This window comes from Azolla caroliniana, unplaced genomic scaffold (genome assembly GCF_043228905.1).
Source record: "Azolla caroliniana isolate FFs.n. ecotype wild unplaced genomic scaffold, voAzoCaro1.0.p SCAF_5, whole genome shotgun sequence".
In the NCBI taxonomy this organism is placed as follows: Eukaryota; Viridiplantae; Streptophyta; class Polypodiopsida; order Salviniales; family Salviniaceae; genus Azolla; species Azolla caroliniana.
This window is the reverse complement of record NW_028230440.1, coordinates 4,660,236-4,681,524: the sequence shown is the minus strand read 5'-3', so window position 1 is coordinate 4,681,524 and position 21,289 is coordinate 4,660,236. Positions and strand designations below refer to the sequence as shown.

At 37.5% G+C, this 21,289-nt stretch overlaps 2 protein-coding genes across 3 annotated transcripts; one reads left to right on the top strand and one right to left on the bottom strand.

Moving 5' to 3' along the window:
- Positions 1 to 1,159: 1,159 nt before the first annotated feature.
- LOC147863801 (uncharacterized) lies at positions 1,160 to 13,511 on the top strand. Of its 2 annotated transcripts, none has more exons than XM_087319933.1 (14): positions 1,160 to 1,397; positions 6,643 to 6,724; positions 6,905 to 7,008; positions 8,652 to 8,778; positions 8,917 to 9,008; positions 9,106 to 9,229; positions 9,391 to 9,471; positions 10,340 to 10,438; positions 10,577 to 10,741; positions 11,676 to 11,733; positions 12,080 to 12,135; positions 12,235 to 12,330; positions 12,492 to 12,632; positions 12,914 to 13,511. In XM_087319933.1, the coding sequence occupies exons 1-14, from the start codon at positions 1,360 to 1,362 to the stop codon at positions 13,214 to 13,216; spliced, it is 1,566 nt and encodes a 521-aa protein (XP_087176059.1). In that variant the 5' UTR covers positions 1,160 to 1,359; the 3' UTR covers positions 13,217 to 13,511. The 2 variants fall into 2 exon arrangements, with proteins under 2 accessions (XP_087176059.1, XP_087176058.1); XM_087319932.1 differs by having other exon boundaries at positions 1,161 to 1,397; positions 8,914 to 9,008.
- Positions 13,512 to 17,659: 4,148 nt separating this feature from the next.
- On the bottom strand, positions 17,660 to 19,971 carry LOC147863800 (pentatricopeptide repeat-containing protein At2g13600-like). Its single transcript, XM_087320582.1, has 2 exons — positions 18,571 to 19,971; positions 17,660 to 18,267 (listed from the first exon to the last, which is right to left on the bottom strand). The coding sequence occupies exons 1-2, from the start codon at positions 19,819 to 19,821 to the stop codon at positions 17,827 to 17,829; spliced, it is 1,692 nt and encodes a 563-aa protein (XP_087176708.1). The 5' UTR covers positions 19,822 to 19,971; the 3' UTR covers positions 17,660 to 17,826.
- Positions 19,972 to 21,289: the final 1,318 nt, after the last annotated feature.

Below are 21,289 nucleotides of genomic sequence, written 5' to 3'. Positions count from 1 at the left end.
AAGCATTCTCTTGAAGAGAAACGAATACAAACATATTTCCTTTGTTGGAATTTGTTTGTTAATATTTTGGTAACAAACTCAAAGATAAGGGGAATGCTTCATTGATCACTAATAATAATAATCTAAATGATTAAAAATTACATATTCCTTAATGGTTTCTCATTGGTATTCGTCGGTGAGGTTGTCCTGTAGAGAAAAACCTAGAAAAGTCATGCATCTGATAGAAAGAAAGAGACAATCCTTAAAATCGAGATTATTGGTTGAGATGAGTACCCTTTAAAAGCGCCTATAGGGACAACCCTTCAAAGACTTCTCCACTATTGTATATAACCCTAGAAAGCAATGTGTCCAATTGAAAGAAGGGACAATCCGTAAGATAACTAGTCAAGGTTATTGGTTGAGTATTGTTTAAATGACCCTATATGAACACCCTTCAAAGACTTCCCCACTGTATATACCCCTAGAAAGCGATGCATCCAATAGAAAGAAAGGGATGATCCTTACAATAAAGAGAAATGGTCGAGATTAAGATACTTAAAAAAGACCTTGTATTGAAACCCTTCCAAAGAACAACCCCACTTTTGTAAATAGTAATTACATCACATCTACCTCACGTACTAATAACAGGTGCAACGACAGGGACAAAGAGACGAGACCGAATGGTAATAACCGATACATCATGCCGAAAAGGTTGGGCGCGTGAAGTGGCTAATTAGGAAGCATGTAGGTGGAGCACATGGAAAGATTGAACTATGCTTGTTTTTGCCCATAACTCTCTCTCTTTTAATTCATTCCTATCCAACAACCCACCATGGTTCAAATCAATCCTGGACACCCTCTAGTTTGGGGCATTTGGGCATCTCAAAAACAGAAACAAAGCTTTTTATTGCTGCATTATTTAGAGTCAAACCTAATGAAGATCTCCCAATTGCCTTCCCATTTGGTCCTTTCCCCTGTTCTTCCTTCCTTCCTTTTTCAAGTCAAACCTAATACTCTTCATTATCCATGAACCTTCTTCCCCTGTTCCTCCTTCCCCTTTGTTAGCTTCTTGCCTGTCTTTCTTTCATCTTCTCTACCCGGACACAGTAAAAATTCACACACCTTTTCCCTTCCCTCTTTTTTTTTTTTTGCTTCATTTTTCACCTTCTCTTTCTTTCTTTCTTCATTTCTCTTTCCTTCATCACAAGTTTCTTTCTTTCCTTCATTCGGTTATGATGGTGGGTTTGCTCTTTGCTTCGTGTTACGAGAAAACCTTCAGATTTTCCCATCTCTCTTCAGTTTATGAAACAAAGAGGAGTTTTCTGTGAAAGGGAGATTTTTCGTGCAGAGGATTTTTTTTTAATTCTCTTCTTCTAAACCATGGATCAGCTTGTGAGTTTTGTCATTCGTCCGCCCAGGTTCATTTCCTTCATATTTCACCCTTTCTCCTTTGTTATAGAATTTGTAATTCATTTTTCTTTCAAATGTGCATATGTTTTTGTTTCTCTGTAATAAATAATCAGATGGGTTTGTCTAAAAGAAGATAATAACATGATAGATTCACTTATGCTTGGTACATTGTTTTTGTTTCATCAGCTCATATATGGCATTAGGTGAAATAAAGATAATCGCTAAATAGAAATTCATTGATGCTTGCTACATTGTTTTTGTTTCATCAGTTCATCTATGGCATTAGGTGGAATAAAGATAATCACATGATATGTTCATCCATATTTACGTTTCTTTGAGTATATATCATTGAAACAAATAGACAGTATCAAGGATCCTTGATCTCAGCTAAAACTCCATTCTTGAACTAGATGTATAGTAGAAAAAATTGTACTTTCAATTTTTGGAAACATTATAATCTAACCTTCCTCCAAGTTTAAATATTCATGTATGAGGTCAGAGAGAACCTATGTCGATTACAATCCAATGAGAGACAAGTTAGCTGGATTGGACTCTTGGCATATGAAGGTTCAATATCTAGGTTGAAAGCCTATATATGCATCTTTGAAATCATGAAGGAGATACGTAATTACTGATCACTCAATACCATGGATATATGAAGATGTCACGTGGAAGATAAATCCATACTATTCATTATGCTGAAAAAGATACATGGAAGATAAATCCATATTGCCATTATTTATTATGCTGAAAAAAGATGTGAACCAATTTGAAATTTGTCTGTTGGTGCATATTGGAAACCCATCCCACATGGGAAACACTGATAATGATGATCAAGTAGACTCATGGATTATTGTCTTGTGACAAATGCTGGAGTTTGCCCTTCACCTACCCATTGCCAAGGACAATTATTCTCGCTGATTGAAAAGAATGTTGCATATAATTGAATGAAGATCCTCATTGTTATTATTCTAGGTTTCTATGATTTTATTCGATGCATCGATAGCGTTAAAGGAAAATCCACCTTATGATAAGAAAAGCCAATATTTCATGGGCTGGAAAATGAAACGACCATCTTAGTAATGGCTGCAATAGTCTTCCCAAAGTTGGGAAAGATCTTTTAAATATGGACAGGAGGCTGCATCAAAAGTCTTAATCCGCATTAGTGTGAAGCAGTGGGTGTAAACAATTTCAATTCCTATTGAAACCCTAAATTTTGAAAACTAAGAAAATCTGAAAAACGATTATGATTCTGTTTGCCCAGTTGGTACAATGTAGAAAAGAGGTTAGGTGGAAATGGATGATCATTTTATAGCAAGAATCAAGTCCAAGAGAAAAGAAATATATACATGTGGGATAGACTGAGAGCAGACGAGGACAGACTGCGACACGTCACTGTATATTATTGCTCACACCTCCCTGATTTTAGATGAGTATATTTGGGAGTTCCCAATATTTGGAGACATGATCTTCCTGGGAGTCTTCAGTGCTAGGACAGCATACTTTCAAGCCTCTTTTCTTAATACTTCAGAGGAGATGTTGCAAGAACTCGAGTAAACAAAGCTGGGTTTGATTCAGAGATATGCAGATTTTGAAGGTAGACATATTTTAGAGATGAGATTTGAACATCGATTGACCATTTTGAAAGGTCTCGGCAGATATCCACAAAGTAATGACTTTACTTGCTTTTATCCTAGGCATGACATTAGCACAATGGATTAAGTTCTTGCTCTATCTCTCTTGTGCCTTGTATACATGACTCTAGATGTTGCCCAAGCCCAGTGGTGTAGCAGTGGATTATGCACTCTTATCCTTTATAATAGACTTTAAGTACACCACTAGTCTACTTCAACAACATTTACACCTCCATCTGAGATATCCTTTCTGCAGAGAGGCAGATGGGGTGTGCATGAGAGAGATCTATAAACTTCTTGATGGGGGCGATCCCCAATGATCTTACACTGAGTTGACAGATTTTGGCTCAGATTCTACATTCAGCTGTGGCACAACTTTTCCACATACTTATGTCGCAGGGATATCACATTGAATAATAATGCTGCAGATCACATTGTATGATGATGAGTGTAGAGACACGAGAGGCAGGCTGAAGAGAGAGGTGATCTGGTGATCTCAGGTGTCACTACCCATGGCCAGTGATGTATTGTCTTTCATTGTCACATTCCTAGGAAGAAGAGGGTCTTTCAAGCTAAGTTGGTGAAAGATATGTACCTGTAATTAATGAGTCGAGATTCAAGATGTATGGAAACTCATGAGAGAACACTCTCCATCTCCATCTATCACCTCCCCAGATATATGCGGAGACTATGCAACTACTTATATGACATACCGGAGTTGTCATATCTCCTATATTCATCAGTGCACTATACTGCAGTGAAGTTGGATATTTGACAGATGCAAACAGGAATGGGCAAGATCATGGTGGTTTAGCTGCAGAACATTTTATACATGCCTGAGACATGTTTGCAGAGCAATTGGCCTTTATATTCATGAGAGAAATGAGGGATTTCTAGAATCTTGTATCAACATGATGGTGCCTTTTCTCAAGTCTGGAGACCCTGCCGTGACGATTAAGTATCAGGCTACTATGTTTAGTCAATCTTTGGCCAAGTTGTATGCATCCTTACTCAAGCGAAAGTTTAGGCGATGGTCAGAGAATGGGGGTCTTGGAGCTGAGGGATGATATATTTGCAATAAGAGCTACCGTTGGGGAGGGCTGAGGCTACAGTGTATGGATTTTCTGTTGCTTTGTGGATTTCCACAAAACTTTCAACATAGTCCCTACAGTGAGATTGGATTTGGGAGTTCCTCAAGAACTCTGATGGTTCAATGGGATCATGGCACGGTGGCACATTGGCACCTTAATGGAAAGTAGTAGGCAGAGTACAGACTTCAGAGGGATTTTCAGAGTCTGTTCATTCCATTATTGGAGTGAAACAGGGATATGCACTCTCTCAACATTCTTTTGGTTCTGTATGGACAATACCTCTGACTATATATATTGCAACAAGAGTAGAGATGTTCAGATGGTGGGTACTTGGATACTTGTTATATGTGGATGATATTATTGTGCTTATAGCAGAATCTCCAGAGGGTTCGTAGAGTCACTTGCTTTCTCTACATTCTTCTGCACAAGATAGTAGATTCAAGCAAGATCTCACGCAGCTAAAAACTGGGCAGACATGGATCAAACCTATGCAGAAGTTAGGTATGAAGATGGCCTTTCTATCAAGATCATCTGCTCTGCATCACTGAGGATTGAGTTATACTGTGTTCTGGATATATGAATGTCCGTCTGTCTCATGGATTGAGATGTACCATTAGACAGCGCAGCGTCTCATCACATCAGTTGGAGATAGATATAGTTAGGTATAATGGTATACCTTCCCAGCACAAGATATATCTGTTATACCATACAGAGCCAAAGTCTGAGAAGCAGTACCTATATTGCTGCATACTTTTCTATGAGAGGCCACTTCCACTGTATCTTCAGGGAGGGATTCAGACTATTCTGTTGATTGATGGTCTTCTATGATCAGAGATGGTTTGGGCTGTTTCTACAAAGGATCTGTAGACTTTTAGAGTCTCTCCTGAAGAGCGACAGGCCAGCAGGGCCTGTAAACAGGCAGATGATAGACTCCTTTGGAATGCCGTGCAATGAGACATCAGAGCAAGCATGGTCAGCACCACATAGAGAGATGTTGCTCGCACTCCAGGCATCCAAGGATATGCAGATTACCAAATAGAAGTAACATCCTGCATTGAAGGATACACGAAATCATTGCCCAAGATTGAGCACAATGTACCAGTGGAGATGGCATTGATGTCATATGGCATCGACATTACTTGTACGCATATTTCCCATATCATTGATCTTAGACCGGGCCTGTATACAGGAAGATCATAGACTCCTTTAGAAGGTTTTGCCGAGAGACATCAGAGCAAACCTGGTCAGCATCTAATAGAGGGATGTTGCTCGCGCGTCAGGCATCTGTGGATGTGCAGATTACCACATATAAGACACAGCCTATATTGAAGGATGCATGGTGTCATTGCCCGAGATTGAGCATGATGTCCCACTGGAGATGACATCGATGTCATATGGCATCATCCACATTTCTTGTATGCATGGTTTCTATATCAATCTTCTTAGACCACAACCTAGTTACATTGGGAATACACACTGTTTAAGTAGAATTGATCTTTGCTTTCTTTTACCAGACTTTCATAAGATTGACATGGATGTAACTTTGTCTCATAGGTCACTTTGGCTTTTTTAAAGATGTTAATATAACATTCCATTGCTGTTCACACCTGCACAGTCATGGAACTCCCTTTGAGGGTGCTGCCAATACTTCACTTCCTCTCTCTCAACAGACATCAAAGCTTGCTCTCCCTTAACAGACATGGAATGGCTGACACAAGGATGAGTTTTATTATCCTGAATTCACCATACATCGTACATGGTCACACCCTATTGCAGTATGCCTTTGGCCTCATCTTGGTCGTCTTTTTAACACTTCCTTGGCTCCTTTTTATAGGGCCTGCGAGGTGGAGATTTCCTCTGATGATGTGATGGTGAGGAGATCCCTACTGCCCATCAGTTCGTGTGCCTTAGCTTAAATATGAGGAGGCTTGATTGGCGTGTAGAAAGTTCTTGATCTGCTTTCACTGCTTCATGTCATAAGTGCATGCAATAAGTTCCATACATCCTTATCTTTACCTCCTTGAGTTTAGACAATGTTGGATGGTTGATGGTCCTTTAGAGTTTGCAGGAGGTATAAATGGATACTGGGAAACCAAGTTCTGTGAATGGGCATCCTCTGGTGTAAACGTGCATTTTGATACATTGCTGCTTATAATAATGAGAAGGTTTTATTTGGATATATTCTTGAGTCTTTTTTGTGGGATGAGATATTATCCCTGAATGAATACATATGTGGTCCAATTACTAGCATCGGTAATGGAGACCCTTATTTTGAGACAAACTTGCATCCCATTGCCAGTAACTTTGAGTTTCAATGTGATGTAATACCTGTCTCAGTTTTCTTATATGTATTCCAAACTTTGCAGTGTATCCTTTCACTGAACTGGTATGTTATTCTTATCTAATAATTTAGGATCACAGAACAAACAAAGAATTTGTATAATTCTTTCATCTGTGCTAAGCTATGGCTGCTTTTTTGACGTATCTAATAGTTACTTTGCTAAAGTGGTTAATCTGTGGTATTATAGGGCTGAATATAATCCATCCACTGATCTTCTCCAACCCGAATTTACATTGAAAGGGCGGCGATATAAACGAGAAGATTTGCAGGTGCTCACTATTTCCCTTGTTACATTCTATTCCTCTGTTTATGCTATATTACAAACTTAAAAGAATATCAAATATGACAGTATTTATATGGATTGATCATGTTTTGAGTCTCTTGTATGATGCTTTAGTCATAGAAATGTTGATTCAAATCTTTTTACTAAATGCTATCATATGTATCAGGTTACAAACAAACATGGGTATAAGTTGGAATGTAGTCATTACATGCCCATTCCAATGATTGAAGAGAAGCCATTGCCATGTGTAATATATTGCCATGGAAACAGGTTTATTTCTTCTTTTCTTTCAGTTTTAGTCTTTGGGTGCATTCATCTGTGTCATGTCACTGCTTAAAAATTCATGTGATTGAATGCATGTGAATGAGAGAAGGAATAAAAATTATATTTAAGCTGGGTTCTTTAGTGTGCAAGGGCATCAATACTCCCACAAATTAATCCTGTTTATCAAACCGTATGAAATGGTATCAAACGCACCTTAGGTTCTTTGAATAGTAGGTAGAATATATCTGCTGCATCAAACTGAATGAGGGAGATAAAAATACATTAGGCAACACACTGATAACACATGAATAGAGACAGGTAGCGGTACACCTGTCAGGTAGGGCTATTTTCTCTGTCCTGGACTTGCTGATGCCAACAGGATCCACAACAAACCATAATGACTTCACAAGTCATTATGGTCTTTTCGAAAATTTAATATATCGTTCTTGGTTTCTTACCACAGAAAAACAGCGAAAGCAATTTTCTTTTATTCAATTGGGTGTAAGACATCCTAGAATATTGAAAGATGGCATGTTGAATTTTTGGATGTGCATTTAAAGGAAAGAAATGGACAAATGAATATGAGTCAATGCATTACTCAACCACATTGTAAACTTTCCATACGAAATTTAGAAAAACCCAACATAGGTCTAAGTTTGAATGGAATTGCAGCTACATTACTACTAATAATGCGAAATTTATTGAGAGTGGTTTGCTGATGCTGAAGCTCACATCTACCCACTCATGCCCAAGATGGTGAAATCCACCCTTCGGCTGGATATTGAGCAGAAAGAGAGTATGTGACCTTGTTGCGTCAATGTGCGAGAAACAGAAAACCATATCACTTTGGAATGGCTCGTATAGGAGGATATATAGGCATGATTTTTAGGATTTCCTACAATATTGTACTATCTTTCATGAACTCATAATGAAGACAGAAATATCACCAACAACATTATGCATGCTCTTTCCTCTCTACTCCAGGTAACTAAATTCATGGAAGGTTGAAACATTGAAATTTCTAGCTTAGTTTTTCATTTCATGTTTTAAATTTAATTTTTGTTCTACCGTTTTAAAATCCTGCACCTTTAAGGCGAATGAGAAAAAAATGTAACAGTTGGTGACCCCATGGGTCATGCTGCCCCCCCTTCACCCTGTTATCACGTTGCCTATGGCGTATAGTGAGAACCACCTCTAATCAAACATCCTTACTGGCTGCAAAAGGAGTCCAATAAAGGAGACTATTAGTCAAGGGTTTAAGTTAAGATTGAAACTTTTATGAATCTAAATAATATACAAAACGTTCAATTTTGTCTATTTTACTTAGGCTTCTCGTTTGTATGTTTACCACAATATTCTTAGCCAAATCCATTGTAGTGCATATGTTTCATTGTGCACTGTGCACCTATTTCATCCTCGGTATATCTCCAACTCTCCGCCTGCAGTGTGCTTATATAATCAGAATGTTAAGGTTATTTAAATGAAATGAAATCAAAGTCATTTCAGCATTGTACTTTTAGAGTATTTCAGTTATTTTTAAATGCAAACCAGGTTGCATGGAGTTAATTTTTCGATTGACTCTCTAAGAATATCTGATGAACTCAAATTGTAGATTCTAAAATGAGTTACCAAATTTTCTCTCTGCACAGTGGATGCCGTGGTGATGCTAGTGAAGCTGCAGTTATCCTCCTTCCGTCCAATATAACTGTTTTCAGTCTTGATTTTTCTGGATCGGGTCTTTCAGAAGGAGAGTATGTAACTCTTGGGTGGAATGAGGTTATAGATGCATTTATTTTATTGACTTCATCTTTATGGAGTTTTAACTAACTTTAGTATACACATATACTGTCGAATATCTCTACGTATTCATGTTCGCATTCCTTAGGTTTTAAGTATCTTTTTATTTTACAGAAGGCTGACTTGAATGCTGTTGTGGAGCATTTACGTACTGACAAAAGAATCTCTTGCATCGGACTTTGGGGTCGCTCAATGGGTGCTGTGACATGGTACAAGGGTACTAGAGTTTTTTATTTTTACGCACATTGTTAGCTAAGATGGACATTTGCTATGATTTCTCTGAGAACGTATGGATTGTGCTTTCAGCCTCCTCTATGGTGCAGAGGATCCTTCTATTGCAGGCATGGTTCTAGATAGTCCCTTTTCCAACTTGGTTGATTTGATGATGGAACTGGTTGATGTGTACAAGGTTCGGCTTCCAAAGTTCACGGTATAATGCACCTTCTGATTAGAATATGTGACATTAAAGACAACCTTTTTTTACAGCTGAGTTATGACTATCAGTTTTCATAATTCTATATCGGCAGTTTCAATTGGCTGTTGTAGCTTCAACTTTGCTATTTATATCATTATATTTGCTTGCTATTTCAGTTGAAAGTTGCTATACAATACATGCGCAAAGTCATCCAAAAGAAAGCTCGGTTCGACATCATGGATCTTGATGCTGTCCAGGTTAGTTTAAGCAAATAATCACTTCATTACAATCTTTTCAACACTTCTCAAACATAATCCAATATGTTGGGGCTACTTGTCACTAACACCGTTGTAGTTCAATCTATAGTTTTATTTGTTGGCATGCTTATATCTTAATCATTGCCTCCTAGATTTGGTAATTTCCCAAGATAACAGGAGAACCATTATGGTGAATGTTGCTGCCGAAAAACAATGTTGATAATACTGAAAGACATTGGATCTTTCTAAGATATTAATAAGACAACCAACCATAAGATAGACGTGAAGTAACATGACCAGATGAAACCTAGGGTATGAAACAACATATATGACGATGTGATCAGATTGAAGATCTAGAAAGGATAATTTTATTCCGGATACCTCATTATATCAGTCTTTTAATATTGAGACGATGTGTGCTAGGTTTTTTCTTATGCATTGGAGAATGTTAAGGGACATTGATCAACGAACAAGAGTTATATTATGTGAATGGGATGTGATAACAACATGGACATAATTTTAAAGAAACAAGGAGCTAGGTCTAATCTTTAGGTGCACTTTCATTTGTAAGACTTTTGTAGCACTTGTTCTTCTGTGCAGTTCTTTTCTACAAGCCCTAATCGATGATGATAATAATCATTGTTTTCAAGAATGTTTTCTTAAGTATATACTGTGAATGAGAGTGATGGTCAGAAAAGTTGTAATAAGCATATTCAAATGTTTAACCCAATGGTCAAGGTGAATCTCTCTCCATGGGTGATTCCACTGTCACATTTTATGAGACTTATAACAGAAAATATACTCATTCTGATGCTGATGCTGAGGGATAAGTATACAATTGTTCCTGAAGGTTTTGTGCTCACTACAGGTGGCAAAACGATCATTCATTCCAGCACTGTTTGGACATGCAACAGAGGATTCCTTTATTCAGCCACACCACTCTGATCTTATCTATGAAGCTTATATGGTATGTTATCTTTCTCCATTAGGCAAATTGTATGTATGTGTATACATATGTCATCAGAAATAGGCAAATGGACAAGCTAGACTATTTCAATGTGGTGATTTTGTAATATATGTAGTCATATGTTTTCTATGCTAACAGGGTGACAAGAACATTATCAAATTTGAGGGTGACCACAATTCTCCAAGGCCTAGATTCTACTATGATTCCATTAATATTTTCTTCCACAATATCCTTCAGCCACCTGAGGGGATGGTTGCCGACGTTGCACCAGGGGCGTATTATGGTGTTGATGATGTGGAGGAGGTCATTTATATGCTTTATCATCTATGGGATGTGCTAATAATGTGAATTCTAACATCAAATTGAGCCTGAAAAGGTTCTGTTAGTGATTTTGGTAATGTGTCTAATGTGCCTGAAAACACTATACATTGACCAAGTGCATGTTACAGTATGAATAATAACCTAATTTTCTATGGTCAATATTTGTGGCAAGCAAAATACTGTCTTTGAAACCCAAATGCTCTTTAAAGGATTAAGTACAACATAAAATGTTATGTAATCATTATAAAACTTTTTGATTAAAGAATGGGCCATCTAAGAAATGCCGTGTCATTTGTGTAGTTATGGTTTGGGGAGGCCAATTTTAAACTTTTTAGCTTACATAAAGGGACAAAACTAATGTGGGGCAGAAACTTGGCAGATCATGAATGTGAAGCCTACCCATGAAACGTCTCAAAGTACAAGAGTTAACCTACTTCCAGGCAGCATTCCTTTTAACTTAGGAAACAATGTTTTGCACTTCTTTATCCATGCCTCTTAAAGGTTAAGTAGATGTTACCAAAACCCTACCATATGATATCACTGGAAAGATCTTAGTGAGAGGATGTTAGAACACCAGCATTTATGTGCTGTGAAAGTTATAACCTTTTTCCCAAAAACCAAGAAACTCCAAAACCTCCCCAATGGAAGCCTCTTTCGTACTGATTAGAGTGAATTTTGGATTATTCCAACTGTTGAATCCAAAACTTGCTGAAGGACTCTGTAGAAAGTCCCACAATTGGCAATGGATGTGTTTTTTCTTCATAACAGCAGCTACTTATATGTGGGAAATTTGTGCTACTGGCACCCTGTCAATATGTATAATGATTGTCGTCAGTTTTTCATGGAGTTTGGAAGCTAGTTACTTTAATACTTTTTACATTTTGTTTGCATTCCTGAATTTTATATTTTTGTACAGAACATATGGTTTGATGTCATGAGGGCAATGCAACCTTCATTTTCTCCACATATTGCAGGCAAGTCTCTATGTCATTTATATATTTCTGTATCGTTTACTCACCAAGACCAAGTGGGCATATTTCTTTTTATGAGAAAAGATGGCTAATTTATTAGTGTGTTACTTTTTAACATGTTTATTTTGAAAATAGTAAGTTGTAGAGTGTGAATACATGTGACTGCATTTTATAGGCATGGATTGGAGACTAGGTTTATAATGGATATTAAGGAGAATTTGCAAACATGTAGATGTGATCACTTTGGATTTCCAACTAGGCCACATTGTATTAATGAATTTGATTGTGCACGTGGGGTATTTACTGAATTCTAATTATTGATGTACTTCAAAAAATTCAATATAAATAGGACTTGAACCAGATCTAATGGAGGATGCTTTAGGATGGCACATGAGCCGTACTGAGGTAAACACATGCTTATTTTATTCATGTCCGCAATGTGTTTATTATGCGTTTCTTTTAAGTTTCGTGTTGTTTAATAAATATATATTTTGCATTATGTAGGTTCCTTCAGATCTTGGAGACTTGCAAGGAGATATGTCAAAGCTTCTAAGCAAAGAGAACATTGACGACAAACCTTCTGGGTCATCGAATCTCCAGGTCAAACAGTTGAATGCATCACTACAGGATTTCCTTGATATATATAATATTTATTTACTTAGTTATCAAGGAGAAAGTTTCACTCGTGATAAATCCATTTCGATTTTATAGATTGAATTCTGTGTTTATGTTAATTAAGTGCAAATATGTAAATTCTTCAGATTCGTGGAAACAATGAGGAACGCTCGACAATGACATCATCCAGTCAATTCAATGGTGATGTAGATCATCAGACTTCATCATCTGCATCTTTAGAATATAATTTTGCCAACATCCCATCAACAGCTGAAGATGAAGAAAGGGTAAATAGTGTGCTGTTCTTGTTTCTTCTTTTTATTGTGAGTATTTCTATAATAAGGTATTGAAGGAATTCAAACAGATCATATGGGAAGAAGTGATAAAAATCATATTTTAAAATTTATACTGGAATCTTGTTAAATGGGAAATATTCTTTGGCTTGTTTTTGTGTCAATCTGGACTAATGATGACCCATTATGGCCTCTAGGAACTAATGTGTTGTTTCGACACACTTTCACACTTCTTTTAGAGTTATCATTTGATATTGTAACAAATGTGTGTGTAGATGCTCATGGAAGCAATAGCTATGTCACTTCAAATCAGTGATCCTCAAGCTAGTGGAGAACATGAGAATGTAGAAAATGATAAGGTGCCTCTACCAGTGTCTCATTTACCAAAAGAAGCTTTTCATTCAACTCAAAATAAGGATGCCAATATCCCTCAAAGTTCTGTACCACAATCGTCATCAACAGTAGCGACAACAAAAGCTGAAACACAAAACATTGGAACCTTAGAAGCATTTGGTCAACGATGGGGATTGGGTCTTTTTCGTGCTACTAGCAAGGATGTTAACAATGAAAAATCTTAAAAGAGAATCCATCATGTTTTTTGCTCATTTGTTTTTATTTTTGTTTTTGGAAGAGATGCCTGTAGTTGTTCTAACATTATCTCTCTAATTGATCCAATGGGGGATGATGTTTTAGTTACTTACCTAGTCTCTCACTCATCCAGCACAGAAAGCTATAAATGTCCTCAGTTGAGTCATGTCAAAATTTGTATAGATATTTTTCCTTGTTTTCAAAATTTCCATGAAATCTTCACCATCCAAAAAGATATAAAGCTGTATCATTACCCATTGCTATAGAGTATATTTCCTCATCAAATTTGTGTGTATGGCAAAGTTCTATTTTGCTTTTTTTGTGCGTAATTGATGATGTGCATGAAGTGTTCTTTGATGCAATTCATAGTATGCACATTATGAACGGATGACTTGACTGTTATGTAGGAACAACGGCCAGATATTGTAATTTAGGAAAAGTTGATGATTAAGCTTAGTCCTCGTGTAAATAGAAGCATCAAATGTGGTCGGACATTTATGGCTGTCTTGAAACTGTATTGAATTCTTTTCTAACATTGTGTTTCTTGAAAGATGCATCACTCATAGAGGATCCATCCACATGATCTCCTGACGAGATAACTTGGTCACATTATTTGGTTTCATATTAACGTATCCAATGCAATGTAAATTTACCTAATATTGTGTTGACTCTTTAGTCTTTTGCCTTCTTGCCCCTTACCTTCTACAAACCAATCATTAACATGCTCGTGGATAGAGACCAACCTTTAAGCAGGCTTATGAATTATGTCGCGTCAATATTTAGCCAAAGTTTTTGGTGACGTCAAAGCTTGCCTATTAGCACAAGTAAAATGCATTTGGTTTTCAGTGAGTAAATTACAAATATTTCCTTTGAATCTATGTTGCTTGTTGAATCTGTCTTGCAAATGTTACATGCAAATAGCTTTGAATGGTGAGGTGTTTAAAGTTCAGCAAGTACTTTCAACAAGTTCCCAAGTTCAATAAATCATTTGCTGACCTTTGAAATGTGGAAACTATCATCTCAGTTAAAACAGTGATTTAGATAATCATTATTGCTTTTCACATGTACCATTACTTGCAAGATGGGTGCAAGTTAGAACACATGAAATGCATGATTAAGCAAGCAATAGTTTTGGTGTGTTTTGGCCAATGAAGTTCCTGAAGAATAAACGAAACTCGGGTTGCACTCGGGAGTTCGCGGGCTGCATTTGCTTTCCCCTGCCTTAGCCTTAATGCTAGTAATTAGATTCACATTATAATTGCTTTTTCCCTGCCTTGGCCTTAATGCTATTCATTAGATTCACATTATAATTGCTTTCACCCTGCCTTAGCCTTAATGCTATTAATATTAGATTCACACTATAATTAGTGGCCAAATTTGCGTAATTTATGACCTTTACTTTTTAATCATATGACGGTTGACGGTTGGAAAAAGGTCTTGTGCGTCTCACCAAATCTTCTCTCTCTCAAAAAAGCAAAAGAGGCCAGAAAAGCAAAACAGAAACGCCAAGAGAAAAAGCACAAGCAGCAGCAGGGTATTTGAGCTTTTTCTTTCTTCTTATTTCTCTGTTTTGCGGATGGTGGCAAGCGACCCACTTGCCAAAACCCACAGATTCTACAATCAAAAACTCATCTCCAGAGACTTTCACAGAAAGAACGATCGAAAAGAAAAGCCAAAAGAGCCCAGAATTGGCCCTCCGTGTGGCCATCCATGGATGGAATGTCGAGAGCACCCAACAATCTGAATAAGATAATGGACCCCATATTAACAAGAACCTCTGATCATAATCATTATACTAGTAATGCTAACCACTCATTGATTGAAGGATCATCACAATCACCATCATTGTCATCGTCATCGTCACAGGCACCACCATCATCAGATACTAGTAGTAGAATTGATGAATCCATCATGAAAGAAGGGATTAATTGTGCCTTAATTGAAGGTTTAGTGAAGAAATATGCTGTCCCAATTGGGGTTGCTACAATCTTAGCCATCTCTGGCTTCTTCATGTTCTCCTCTTTATCATCATCCTCTAAATCTAAGAGACCCTCGAGGAATACTACTGCCAGTGATAGCAATCCTAGTGCTGTTACAACCCTCCAGAATTACACTAAATCTACCGACACTGACAAATCGACCGACTTCGTAAGTTCTACCCCTAGAGCCAAGACCCCTCTTCCCCTCCATGAACTGCCCGAAGGACCCAACAGATTCCAGGATAGTACCACACATGTTTTGGATGACCATGCAGGGTATCATCATAATGACCATCCCACCCGACACTCAGTGGAGTGTTTTGATGTCCAAAATGGTTCTTCGCACTACTTCTCGATACTTGAACAGATGGAATCGATCGACCGATTGGCTCCTCTCCCGCTCTTCTCGAGCCTTATGCACCCCCGTCTCCCAGACACCATTAAACATTCCTTCTTTTTGTCCGAACCCTGCCTCGCTAGAGATCAAGTCGAGGACTCCATGAGCTCATTCCATCAAGCCTCGCACATCATCGATCAACCTTTGAAACATTCCATAGTTTCTTCGGCACGAATTCCGTCCCCCTTGGTCGAAAGAAACATGTGTATGCTTGGCCCCTCCATGCTTATCACGCATCTGGATGAACCTTCCACATCCTTCAAGGATTGTGCTCAAGTTTCTTTAGATGAGATTATAAGCTCCCCTGTTGTCAAAGCTGATAAATTAACTCGCCATAGCGAGACAAATGTTTTGATAAAAAAATTGAAATGGCAGACACTGTTTGGACGGGTCCATGTGAGGATAGATATTCTCATATTCTTATGCACATTTACCTTCCTCTTATGCTTCATCTACTCAAAGAAAAATATGACTACAACAGGATTCGAGATCCCATATACAAGATCGTTCTTTATTAATTTTTATAGGTTGTTCCCTTAAAACAAACATTTCAATCTAATATGAAAGCTGGTAAGTTTTTTCAATTCATTTAAATGGTCACTCAAATCAATATTATTTAGCTCAATGTACTGCATGGATAATGTTTTCCGTCCATACAGAAACCAATACAAGTTCGTGTTGCTAACATCACTCGGCCTTAGTGAGAATTTTACTCAGATTGTTTCTGCATGTAACAAACAGTGTAATCAAGAGTTGGAAGAACTTCAATTGCCTCCTAATGGTGGTTTTTGTTTATCTACAATTCATTTGTCAAATAAATATTTAAATAAACTATGTAAAAGTCAAATTAATGGAGAGTTTTTGTGAAATTTGAGTCTTCTGGTGAACAAAAAGTAGTGTTAGTGCATGTATTACAAGTAACAATATATAAGAAAATATATTTTTGCTACATTCATTGTTTCTTCTCATCACTTAAAATCATCAAAAAGAAGAAAATGATGAATAATATGTCAAATTTGATTGAGTAGTATCCATGGCATTTGATGATCAGCCATAAATGTATTAAATTACCAATGTCAGATGTAAGACACCTTTGATTTAGGACTAATGAGCTGTAAATAGAAAGTGGTCTGATCAACAATGTGTTTTGGTAGGTAAGTGTTAATGTTACTATCTTTCTAAATGAACCTTGAATTTTATAGTTGAGAAAATGTGTTAAAAATAGGCACCAAGGTGAATACAGAAAGACTTGTCTTCTCGAATAATACTCTTCAAATATATTCATACATGTATAGACATTGTACAGTTTTTTTCATGGTCCAACGAATATCATACTTTCTATATATATCCCATATTGGGAGTGCAGATATCCTGAAATTTGTAGAGTTGTGCAAATTTCACGACGTCTACTTGGTCATCTTATCAATGGTTACTTCTTCTATCATCCCAAACATCTTCCATCAATGTATTGCCAACCACAACATCATGAGTTTTTGCCGCGAGGGATATACAGCAAACTGCTGTCTTCTCTTAATAATCAGGGATTTTGTAGCAAACCAAGGACAAGGGTAATAATTGAACTCCCAATTTGCGCATAGCTTGTTTGTGGGGTTTGTCCTAGTATCTCTATTGTAATGTTCATCAAGATTCTTTCTTACCTTAGCATTGGCACATTCCATGAACTTCCAAAATGTTGTTTTCAGTTACCACAACCGGGCATATCTAACAATCATACTGCTCCTGGAAGAAACCATAATTTTGCATCGGAACTTCCAAAATGTTGTTTTCACCTACCACAACCGGGCATATCTAACAATCATACTGCTCCTGGAAGAAACCATAATTTTGCATCGGAAACTAATAAAATATTTCCTTGTTCTTTCTCCAGTTCAGCATGTTTGGAAAACATGTTGACGAACGTATTGCCAACCACAAGCCTTCACAACCACATCATACAGCCCTCAATTTCCTATTTTGATAATACGATGTCTGACTATAACTGAGTTGATATTTACTTATAACATGTTGATTCGGTTTTTGGGTAATGAGTAAACAAATTATTCCATATATGATGTGTGCATCATAACATAGTTAGTACTTATCCATAATATAAGGTTTTCAGGTCATTGATTCATGGCAATGTGGAGTTGAGGAATTATGCAGCAATACCTGTAGAAGATATTGTCATTGTATAAGACAACTCATTAAAGAATGTACATATTTCTCATTCTGTGTTCCATGCGTTATTCTTTGCTCTCAAAAACTCAATTTCACATGCTTCCACTTGCATTCCAGCTGATGCATATATATTTTCCATGCACACATATGCGGCAGAACAAGTTTCATCCAATCGCACCAAATGTTCAAATGCCCATTTCCCAACCTTCACATTCCTCCATTTCCTACAAGCACCCATTAGAGTCAATAGTAAGGGAAGATCATCATCCAAATGTGACACCTTGTTAAGAAAGGATTTTGCCTTGTCGAAGTGTCCAGCTCGGCCAAATAGATCAATCATACATGAATAGTGTTCCAATGTTGGTGTGAGATGATAATCGATGCGCATCTCGTCAAACAACTTTTGTCCTTCCTCAACTAAACCCGCATGACTACATGCAGTTAACAAAACAGTGAAGGTGACCAAATTTGGCATAAAATTCTCAGCCTTCATTCTTTCATACATGTTCAAAGCCACGTTAGCCTCACCTAATTGGGCATATCCCTCAATCAATGCACTCCATGAGACAACACTCTTCACAGGAAGTTGTTCAAATACTTTTCGTGCTTTCTCTAATGCACCACATTTGGAATACATGTCCATCAACGCATTCCCAAGCGCAACCTCTTTCTCCAACAACCCTTGATTTCTAACCTCTTCTTCTATAATTTCCCCTATCTCTAACGAACCCACAATGCCACAAGCTTTCAAAATACTAACATATGTAATGGAGTTTGGACAAACTCCCACATCTTGCATTTGCCGGAATAATTTCAATGCCTCATCACCATGCCCATGGTGGGCATATCCACCAATAAGGGCACTCCAAGTCACAACATTCTTCATGGGAAGTTGTTCAAACACATGTCGCGCTTTCTCCAGTGCACCACATTTGGCATACATGTCCACCAGGGCATTATCAAGTATGACATCTTTGTGCAATAAACCTCTGTTTCTAACCTCAGCATGTATATCTTCTCCAATCTCTAAAGACCCAATAATGCCACAAGCTTTTATGACACCTACATATGTTACCACATTTGGACAGACTCCTGCATGTTGCATCCATCTAAAGCAGTTTATTGCTTCTTCAGAGAGCCCATGTTGGGCATATCCACCAATTAATATATTCCAAGAAACAACATCCGGAACAGAAAATTGCTCAAACACTTCCCGTGCTTTCTCTAACACCCCACACTTGAAATACATGTCCATCAATGCATTGCAGAGAGTTACGCTTTTCTCCAATAATCCTTGCTTTCTAACCTCAACATATATATTTTCCCCAAACTCTATAGACCCAACAAAGCCAGATGCTTTCAAAACACACACATAAGTGACCACATCAGGACAAACTCCCGCATCTTTCATTTGTTTGAAGCATTCCAATGCTTCCTTACAAAGCCCATGATGGGCATATCCAGTAATGAGGGCATTCCAAGAAACAACATTCTGCACCGGCAGTTGCTCAAACACATCTCGTGCTTTCACCAGAGCACCACATTTGGCATACATGTCCATTAGTGCAGTGCTGAGCACGACATCTTTTTGTAATAGACCTTGTTTTCTCACCTCAGCATCGATATCTTCTCCAATCTTCAGAGACCCAAGGATGCCACAAGCTTTCAAAACACATGCATAACTTACTGGATTCGGACATATTCCCACATTTTGCATCGATACAAAGCAGTTCAAAGCTTCATGGCCAAACCCATTTCGGGCATATGCCGAAATAATCGCATTCCAGGATACAACATTTCGCACAGGAATCTGATCAAATACTTCTCGAGCTTTCTCGATCACACCACATCTTGCATACATTGTGATCAGGGCAGTCGCAATATACACATCTTTGGCAATCAAATCCCTCTCGATGATATCAGAATGTATTCTTCTCGCCATCCGGAAGTTCTTCTCTTTCCCACAGGACTTTATGGAATCCAAAAGCGCAATTCTATCATGAAAATGAAGATGGTGGCATCCCATCATCACTGTCGCCATTATATCATTGGAGGCCCCTCACAATCATCATCAACACCATCGAGGGTGAAGATTTAGGGTTTTCTCTGTGATATTGAAAGCAAAATCAAGAAACTTGCTCCCAGAGGAGATATGGTTTTCCTCGTAGCTCAAATGTTTCTACGAATAGCTCGTCCCCTCCCAATTTTACATATTTACACTGTATGCCCCTGTGCTGTCACAATGTAAATTAAAACGATAATGCACCTAACTTTCGGAAACTACCAAAATACCCTCTCCATTTTGATTAGGCTTAATGAGCTATTCATTAGTCTTAACCATCAATTCTATTCTCTCTTTCTTAATCTCTTTACATTGACGGCTTGAACCTAATTAGTGAGTCCTTCCCCTCGTTAGATCTAATGCAAATTTGCTAATTTGCTCATGGATGTCACTAATTAAGGTTGAACTAATTCATCTTCTTACTAATCGAAACAAATGGAAACTAGTTCTTATAGGTCGATTGCTTATTACGCCTAAGTAACATCTGTAACACCTCACAATAAAAGGGCATTTTCATAATTAATCTATCTTTGACATCATAATCTCCTTGAGTATGGTTGTGCATATTGTCGAGTTGATTACCATATTATCATCATAGTTAACACTTGAACTCTATTCCATTAGGTCATCAACTGATCACCAACAAATGTTCAAGTGTCATCAGGAAATAAATACATGTGTATTAGGACAAAAGTTGTACATACAAGGTTATAGTTCAAAAGCCAACAAATACAAGCTTGATTCTTGATCCCAGAAGTCTCACACAAGAGCTTGAACCAAAGGTTTTAAAGAATAAAACTCTTTTGGAATATTGCCAATTGAAACGTAGTTACCCAAACTTCAATGTATCCCATCAAAACATTCTTACGACAGAACTTGAATTATGCATGTAATAAGATTGCATCACTACTTTTGCATTATCACATTTATTTGTATCTTAAAGGCATATATAAGGTAGGAAAGGAGCAAATTACTTGGATATAAAAGGATGAATATAGGACGGCCTTTGTTGGATATGTATGGTGCCAATTCTTTAGTAGGGTTAGGCAATCAAGCAAGTAATACAACTGGTATTTATCCAAAACAATAAGTAGCATTGTGCGTATGTGATTCCACGCATTTTAGTTCAACAAGCCACCCAATAAACCTTATCAAATGAGGTAATCATATGGCTAGTATACATTCAACTTCTCCATGTTATAACTTATTACACGAGTGAATGACCCCATTCTTTCATTAGTTGGGTGTGAAAAATCTTCTAAATGTAAATTTCCCCAACATATCAAATATGGAATATAAGCCCATGTGGGCACTTGAATGTCGGCAAAGTATTGCCTAATACTATATGGAAAATGATCCTTGGAAATATCAAATATTACCTATCAACGTAACACTAACATTGCTAGCTATATAGCCTTGTCGTCCATCCTTCCATTCAAGGGGGTGT

Coding starts and splice junctions, on each gene's coding strand:
- LOC147863800 (XM_087320582.1), bottom strand. CDS start 19,821: ATGGCGACAGTGATGATGGGATGCCACCATCTTCATTTTCATGATAGA. Junction 18,268..18,570: donor TATTCCGGCAAATGCAAGAT/GTGGGAGTTTGT, acceptor GAAAGAATGAAG/GCTGAGAATTTTATGCCAAA.
- LOC147863801 (XM_087319932.1), top strand. CDS start 1,360: ATGGATCAGCTTGTGAGTTTTGTCATTCGTCCGCCCAG. Junction 6,725..6,904: donor ATAAACGAGAAGATTTGCAG/GTGCTCACTATT, acceptor CATATGTATCAG/GTTACAAACAAACATGGGTA. Junction 9,472..10,339: donor TGGATCTTGATGCTGTCCAG/GTTAGTTTAAGC, acceptor TGCTCACTACAG/GTGGCAAAACGATCATTCAT.